This window comes from Clarias gariepinus, chromosome 13 (genome assembly GCF_024256425.1).
Source record: "Clarias gariepinus isolate MV-2021 ecotype Netherlands chromosome 13, CGAR_prim_01v2, whole genome shotgun sequence".
Lineage (NCBI taxonomy): Eukaryota > Metazoa > Chordata > Actinopteri > Siluriformes > Clariidae > Clarias > Clarias gariepinus.
In genome coordinates this window covers 1,150,708-1,159,681 of record NC_071112.1, presented here as the reverse complement: position 1 = coordinate 1,159,681, position 8,974 = coordinate 1,150,708, and the positions used below count along the sequence as shown (strand labels likewise).

At 37.7% G+C, this 8,974-nt stretch overlaps 1 protein-coding gene across 1 annotated transcript; it reads left to right on the top strand.

Annotated features, from left to right (window-relative positions):
• The first annotated feature begins 887 nt into the window (after window positions 1-887).
• Window positions 888-8,950, top strand: lgals8b (galectin 8b). The gene is made up of 8 exons (XM_053509299.1): window positions 888-1,025; window positions 1,254-1,342; window positions 2,972-3,182; window positions 5,035-5,154; window positions 5,278-5,304; window positions 5,401-5,489; window positions 5,583-5,748; window positions 7,227-8,950. The coding sequence occupies exons 1-8, from the start codon at window positions 987-989 to the stop codon at window positions 7,374-7,376; spliced, it is 891 nt and encodes a 296-aa protein (XP_053365274.1). The 5' UTR covers window positions 888-986; the 3' UTR covers window positions 7,377-8,950.
• Window positions 8,951-8,974: the final 24 nt, after the last annotated feature.

The following is an 8,974-nucleotide window of genomic DNA, read 5'->3' as shown; positions in this document are numbered from 1 at the left end:
ATTATATAAAATTTTTTGTAAATAATAGGCAAGTTAACGAACGTCTTTTATTACAAAGCCTTAAAGAACTTTAATAAAACTGCTGAGTTAATATGTGTGTCTGTCTTTTTATTAGAGTACATTAAAAATTATTTTAATAATAATAAAATACAGAAGGAGCATGAATATGTCTTTCCTTAATATTCACAATCATCTATAGAGCACCCCCTGTAGGATCATAGGGAAACTACAAGCACTGTTTCAACAGCCTCAAATGCAGACATACACACACACACACATATGAATGTAAAATAATAATAATAATAATAATAATAATAATAATATATACAATAAATCCCCTATATATAACAATAAATGTACCTGAAAATAACAAATTGAATAACTTAAATACAGATTTTATTATACATTTTGTGTTTTGTTAGAACATTGCTGTTAAATGAATTTTTATGAAAACACAACCCTGAACTTAAGTCGTAAAAATAAGGTTTCGATCACTTTATTTATTTGTTTATTTTATGTACGTCATTTAGTCAGTGATTTACGTTTTATTTAGCTTTGAGTCAGGGATGGTGTTAATGATTCAATTTACTGAATCGATTCCGAACCAAATGTCCACATGTATCAAACCACAGGTCGTTTGATTCACCGGTAGGGCGACACACACACACACACACACACACACACACACACACACACATATATATATATATATATATATATATATATATATATATATATATTTCTTTCATATACCACTTGCTAATACTTATAATATTAATTTATACTGTGTTAACATTTTAGTGATAGATAACAGTTAAACACATATTTCTGAATGAATCGACTCTCTGAAGTGAGTTGTTCACGCGGAGCCGATTCGGAGTCGACTCCTCTCTCTCTCTGAGGCGATGTAAGATGGCGCAGTGAGGAGCGCTGAGGGTGTTTAAAGCTTCCTCCTCTACACACTGCTGTGACACTCGGAGTCCCAAATGTCCGTGGCCAATGCCAAACAGGCCGTCTTCAACCCGGTACGTACCGCTTTTAGCACAAATATACAGTAATAATGTAGAATTAATGCTCCAAACGTCCTGACTGGCCCGGGTTCAGGTGTTAGCAGGTGGGACACCGAGGCTACAAACAGGGATTACATGAGCATTCTTCGGTGTTATTTTACTATTTGTGTGTAAATGTGAAGTGAAGATGTGATTTACTGAATAAACACCATCGTTAATTTAATCTGCTGGTTTATATTTCAGGTAATTCCCTTCACAGGACTCATCCCAGGGGGGCTCCGGCCCGGGGACATGGTGCTCGTGCAGGGGCGTGTCCTCAACCAGGCCGACAGGTAACTCCTCCCCTCATCACACAGGTCACGTGATGCATCGCTCATTATTGATTATTGGCTCAGTGGTGTAGGACTGTGGCCTCGCACCTCCAGGGTCATGGGTTCGATTCCCTGCCTGTGTGTGTGTGTGTGTGTGGAGTTTGCAAGTTCTCTCCGTTCTTGGTGGGTTTCCTCTGGGTTCTCTGGTTTCCTTCCACAGTCCAAAGAATGCAGATTAGGCTAATTTGCTACCTAAATTGCCTATAGCGTACGCGTGTGTGTGTGTCTGTGTGTGCGCGCAATGAATTGGTACTCGGTCCAGGCTGTACCACACCTCATGCCCAAGTCTCCTGGCATAGGCTCCAGCCCCCCGCGACCCTGAATACAGGATAAAGTAGTAGAGATGATCTGATCTCTAAAGACATCTAAGACTTCCCTGCTTAAAATGCTTTTAGAGATTGTAAAGGTATCAAATAAATACATTGCAAATATATAAATGTCACAATATTTTAAAAAAAATTGCATGTGAGTTGCAGGACCCAGTGTAAGTGTGCAGGTTAATTTATGCGAAGTCTAAGATAATTATACTTGTTAAAGATCCAGTGCTAAGCAGTGATTCCATTAGTGTGTGTGTGTGTGTGTGTAAAACTCTGCTTTGTCTGGATTATTTTTAAATGTAAAGTTCAGGTTAGTTTGTTTTATTTTTACTTTAGATCTTGTATTAATGATTTTTATACGACTTTTTGGGCTGTGGAACGAATAGTCTGAGTTTCCATTATTTCTTATGGTATTTGATGTATAAGTGCTTTGATATACAAGCTTCCCGGACGAATTATGCTTGCAGTTCAAGGTCCCATTGTACTTTACTTTTTATACAAGTTTTAAGTCAGTGCTTATTTTTTTCCGATTTTTTGTCAGCTTCTTTGTTGTTGTTTAACGGCAGTTGAAGCAGCAGTAGGTTACATTACCGTCAGCCGTAGGTCTCACTCTCTCATCTTCCCGGCTGGCTCTTCTTGTCTTGTTCTACTTCCACACACTTTCTTCTCGACACGTTTCCTTATCTGCACCGCTCAACGTCTAGTAGTGGCATCGCCACCAACTATAGATCTCTCTCTCTCCTCAGGTTCTCTGTTCTTTAAAACCGACTTTGCAGTCCAGTCTTCTTCAGAAACATTAAGTGTCAGCTGTCAGCCATGTTTCATCCTCAAATATTATACTGAGCCATAGTCATGTGACTAAGTAAGCATTAATTTGGAAAAATGCATATATATATATATATATATATATATATATATATATATATATATATATATATATTAAAAAAAACTTCATGATAATGGTTATACAGTTATTATGATTTTTTTTTAGGTAAAACAATTAAATATGATAAGAGAAACCACACACACATGTTTAAACTTTTAAAAGACACTTAAAATATTTAGAAAAACTAAAAAATGTTTAAATTCAAGGTCATATTATTAATGATTGATGAGAGGCAAAAAACGTTATCAATTATTAATAATATAACCAGGAACTTGAACTGTCATGGTAAAATATTTCAGTGTTTATTTGTCATGCGGATGAAATCTGCTGTAGTAAATGTATGTATTAAGCAGCGTAGTTATATAAAGTAAACCCCTCCACTTCCAGGTTCCAGTTGGACCTGACCTGCGGCTGCAGCACGAAACCCCGAGCCGACATCGCATTCCACTTCAACCCTCGCTTCAGGAACTCGCCGTGCATCGTCTGTAACTCCTTACAGCAGGGTAGCTGGGGCAGAGAGGAGACGCTTGATCAGATGCCCTTTAAGCAGGGAGTGTCCTTTGAAACAATCATTCTAGCGCAGGAAGATGTGTTCAAGGTGAGTGACTTTAACATCCACCATGAGAGAATGGGTATGAGATGGCTTGGCATCTTATGATGAAGGCTAGAAATTATATTTTGATTAGGGAAATAATTGTACGATCCTATGTCTGAACGCTTTTCCAAGCATTTCTGTAAACAAACTTGTTACTTTCTGTTCTGTCTGTTATGGATGGCCAGTAAAAATGGACAATAACAGATAGACATGTTCTTGATTAACACCAACTAAGTGTGTAAGACAGGTATTTACTGATTCAGTGTTTAAATGATGGCAGTTCCCAGTGGTGGCCACCAGGGGGCATTGATGGACCAAAAATCTTCTGTGACTTAATCTTGATGCATCTGATGCCTGTTTCCAAACTAAACTTAGATTAGACCTTTTAACTTCCTGTTGTGTTTCCCAGTTTTTAATCACCTTATAGGTTCATTTAATCTGAGCATGTGAATGATTTAACATCTTTTTTTTTCAGCCAAGCCTTTGGGAGCAGAATATCCAGTATTAAGACAAACAGAGAATTAGCACTAACCTCATTTCAAAGCGGACGGATGCGAGCCAGCATGCGGGTGGTTCGATTAATAAAAAAAGACCACATTACGATCAGAGTTATCTAGACAACACATTCAGGTTACAATAGTATTAGTGTTATAAATGACGACGGGTCTTTATCTTTGCTTAAAAACACGTATTTCAAATATAGATACATTTCTATATTTCTCCATGAGTTTTATACTCCAGGATGTTTGCAAAAATGTCTGCTATGTTTCTTACTTATAAATATATATTAGATAGATTTTAAAAATGCCTTTGACTATCGAGTTTACCATCTGTGTACATATTAGAGGCACAGCACAATTTCACAGGCTTTATTTCTGTCCGTATTTAGTGCTCAAATGATTTGTTTTTGTTGTCATATTAGGATTATAAAAGCTAAAATGATCAGAGAATTAAACACAAATCAGCACCTTTTGAGCAAGTTTCAAGGTTTTGTGAGTTTTTTTATGCAGAGTAAGATTTTCAGAAAAGCACTTCCTCTCCACTTCCATATGGCCTGATTGGTTAGTTTTTTTGTAATTGGTCTGGGAAAGACAGATCTTTTTTTTTTTTTTTTTTTTTTTTTTTTTACAGTTTGCATCTAAATTTATATTCATTTGAAATGTATCTGTTCAATACTGTAAATACTGTACAGATCTGTTTGAAATATAAAAAATTAATTATGTTTGTTTTTTGCAAGTACAGTATCTAAATGTCCACAGAAAGGCTAGATTGCCTAGTTTTATATTTATTTTTTCAGTATTTGGCCAGACGCCCTTAATGTTTTAATAAAATATGAGGGCTGTTCGAGTTAAACTGGGACTTTTGATTGTTCACAACACTGATTTGAGAGTAAAATCTTCCTTTATTTCTCTATATAATCCCGATACACTTATGCACTTATCTCAGTGTTTTACTAGTACTTGGACAACATCAAGGTAGAAAGTTTTCTCAGACTATCTGTCTGATTTACATCTGAAATGCTGGCCTCCCAGGAACTCCTTTAATAACTCAAACATGTGGAATTGTCTTGGAGCGAGGTCAGGACTGTACAGGGGGACGTGGCGGTACTGTAACTCCCAGCCAAGTTCCTGTAAAGTGTGTGTGGTGTTGGTGAATGAGAGTGTATACAGTTCCTGTAGTTTTCTGTAAATGTCAGTTGGAACAAGAAATTCCTGGTTTGACTTGAACACGTACATATTAGTCTTCTCAAAGTAGAAACATAAAATGTTTATTAGTAACAAGAAACAATCTTAAACGTAGTGGTTTGTCTGTACAGAAAGGTTTTTTCTGCTGCTGATCAGTTTGTGTCCTGCAGGTGGCAGTAAACGGAGCTCATGTCCTGGACTATAAGCACCGGATCCCCTTGCACAGGGTCGACACATTCTCTGTGTCAGGAAAAGTTCAAATTCAAGCCATTGGCTACGTCTCAAGCTCAGTAAGAACCTCTGTTTCACCACAACAGACATTAATCTAGTGATATTATTATTATTATTATTATTATTATTTTAAATCAGGTGGGTTATTAACAGTTGTAATAATCTCATCCTGGCTTTCATAGGCAATATTTTCAGAATCAGGTGATCTGGTGAGTTCTTGAGTTCACCTGATTGGAATTGTTTTTTTTGTTTTTTCCCCGAAAGCCACCAGTTACAGGTTGTACATTTCCTCTTCCTCCCTGTAGAGTATCCCGTACAGGGGAAGTATACTTAAAGGGCTCAGTCCTGGGCAGCACATCACTATTAAGGGCCACGTCAGCTTATTTCCTCACAGGTACCTCACAGCACCTTTTATTTTAAATTATCGTGTGTTTATTTAATTACTGTCTCACTGTAACAGCCTCCTTCTTCTTCTTGTGCGTTTTAGTTTCTCGGTGAACTTGAGATGCAGCGAGTCTAAAAACATCGCCCTTCACGTGAACGCACGAATCAAGTCGGGCATGCTCGTCCGAAACTCTTACCTGAGCGAGTCTTGGGGGCCGGAGGAGCTCGAGCTGTCGTACTTCCCGTTCACAGCCGGGAAATATTTTGAGGTACGAGTGTGAATAAGAGCGCAGGAATGTAGATCAGAGCATGACTGAGTTTACTGAGAGTTTTTCTGGCGAACTCTCTCTGTCACATGACGTCGTACAGTTTAGTGCGCTGAATGTTTCTTCAGAGACTTTTGAAGCCGTGATGTATTTTTAGATTGTGATACCTTGGGGCCGATGAACTGACTTGAAGGAGAGCACCGACTCCTCTATTGTGATTATGTAATCGCTTAGTGTTACTCAGGTTCACAGGAAATAAAAAGAGAGCCAGTCAAAGAGATGATAAAAGGGAGAAGGCTTAGCCGCTCAAGACTGCATCATTAAAACGTGTTATTGCTCCTAGGACGATATCACTGTGAAACGTTGAGGTGTAAGTCAAAGGCGTCCTCTCTGTGAGGGGCTGGAGATCCTCTTAGAGATATTTGTTAAATACGGTGGAACCTCGGTTCACAAATTGAATTTGTTCCTGAATTCTGGTCGTGCCCCGATTTGGTCATACACAGAATAATTTTTTCCAGCGGAATACTGAAACATAGAAATAATCTGTCTTCGTCACCATATTTACCTTTTGATGAATTTTGTTTATATCACAAAATATAAAACAATGTATAAAAAGCCGTCTTTATACATAAATAATACTGACTAATTATATAAAAACAAACTACTTTAGTGTTTAAGAGGGCCAGGTTAGTGTTTGGTGTTCAGTTAGGTTGGATTAGTTTGTTAAACTGTTTCCTCTTGATTAAACTTAGACTCATGGGAGTGATTCAGCACTCAGAAATAATAACAGACACGTGATTGTTCGAAACGTTTCATTAAAAAAAAAGATGAAAAAACTTCAGTTTAACAGCGTATGTACGGTGACTTACTCAACATCAGCTATTCAGAAATGTGTTTAGTGATTTATAAGGAAAAAAAAGACAGGCTTTGTGTGATAGTTAAGTGTTAAAAATAAAAACAAGATGAAAACATCTGAAAACAAAGTATTTGTGTTTTGTTCTTATTCTTAGTAGTGCTGTACATGAATACTGATGGACTTCTGCTGTAATCATAAAAACTGCGCCGTGCTCATCCCAGGACTCTGATGTGTGTGTAACAGTGTGCTCGTACTGAACATCCTTTCAAAACACACACACTCGGTCCTGTTTGTCTTTAATCTTCTACAATTATACTGTAATGATTTCTACTCGTGCAGTCTGGTGTCGCCCACAGGGAGCGGCTCATCAGGGATCTAAATATAAATCTACTTCCTGAAGTCATTCCTTATCGATGGCATAAAAAGCTGAGTTTAAATATACGAGGGGCGTTCGAGTCAAAGCGGGACTTTTGATTGTACAGAATAACAGAACAGAGGGTTCAGTTCACACAGACTGATGCGTTTCAAGAATCAGGTGTTTTGTATCAGGAGCAACAGCACCGTGATGAGAAAGTATCACAGATTAAATGAACACTAACGCACCTGTCGTTGTCCGTGTCCTCAGATCATCATCCTGTGCCAGAACCACCAGTTTAAAATGGCCGTGAATGGAGAGCACCTGCTGGAGTACAGACACCGAGTGCAGGACCTGAGCTCCATCACCCAGCTGGAGGTCCTCGGAGACGTGGACTTGCAGGACGTTAAGCTCTGGTGACTCTCGGCTCGGTCACGATCGCTTCAGCACTATCGTGTGTGTGTGTGCGCGTTATTTAATTTTTTTTTAAACAGCCAATTAACGGATACGCAGCTGAGACACCCAGAGCGCACGCGAAGAACGGGCTGCGTTTAACTCGGACTTGCATCCATGGACAATTGATTTTAATTTTTTCCACGGTGTAGCAATTAGCAAAGAGAATAATGAAACAAAAGGCGTAATTAGAGGCTACTTAGTCTCTGTGTCACAGTTAAAGAATCAGGGAGTGTTTTAAGAGACGTGACGGCCTGAGAAACACACACAGAGTAACACAGACTCACAAAGCTGTTAGAGAGGAGATTACCTGGATGAGTGCGTCGTCACTAAGTTATATTTAAATTGACTACAGTGCTTAACTATTAAATTTGTTGCACAGTCGGCTCCAGAAGTGTTGGCACCCTTAAAGAAAATGTATGATTATTTGATCTTAAACATGGAATTTTAAGAGTTACCCCTCCCCCCCGCCCCGCCAATTTGTATGATTGATTACTGCAGCACGTATCAATCAATCAGCCCAGATGTTTCAGAGATAAAATTTAAGCCTAATCAGCTGGTCAATGCATAAAATACAGTATATAGCTTTAAAATATCAGCTTAAATCCAACAGCAGCTGTTACGACGGTGTCTGGGTTTTATGGATGGAAATGTTCAGGGGGAAAAAAAATTAAACTGAAGGCTCAGTTAAATTCACATATGAGGGTACATACAGTATTTGCCTAACGTGCCTAATGTTTAAGTAAGAATTAAAAACTTAAAGGGAACCCCGTCGTGTTCGTTTGGTTAAAGTTGATGAGTGTATAGGCAAAGAGTGCAAATGTTTTATTATTATAGAATAACATTCTTATTATAATTATTGTGCTTTATACTTATGTATTTAATAAAGCATGTACTGTAATGAACACTAGAGTGACCTCATAAGCTTTAATCACAGTTCCGCGTGTCCAAAAGAGATCCACTTATTAGTGAAACTAAAATAAAAGTAAAAAAAATGGGTTCAAGTTTGTTTCAGGACATCAGCTGACTTCATTTTACCGCCACTTCGCTCTGGAAAAGGTTTAATCAAAGAGATCACATGATCTTCTGATAAAATAAAGTCAGCTGACGACCTGAACGGTTATCACATCTATGGAGTTTTATTTCCCAGATGGCGCAACCCACAGTTCAGGACAAAGTGTTTCTGGAATCACTTTCACACATTAAAGCCAAATGCAGGTGAAGGAAATATTAGTGTGCAACTTTTGTTTTTGGTCAGATGTTTATTATTTTTATGCACTGTTGGTTTGCCCGCACTGAAAAACATGAAAATATGTTTATAGAAAACATTTCAGAATTTAAAAACTATCCCAGGAATTGATGTCAAACAGCTAAATTACCTTTAAAACTGAAAGAAAAAAAACATCAGAAAAAGAAAATGTATAATTTAATACTAAATGTAGTGCTATACGTTGTATTAATATATATGACATTATTTCATCATAATCAATATCAATATATTGTAATGTACATTATACTATTTTTCTTTTCCTGAAGTGTGTGTGTGTGTGGGGGGGGGAAACCTG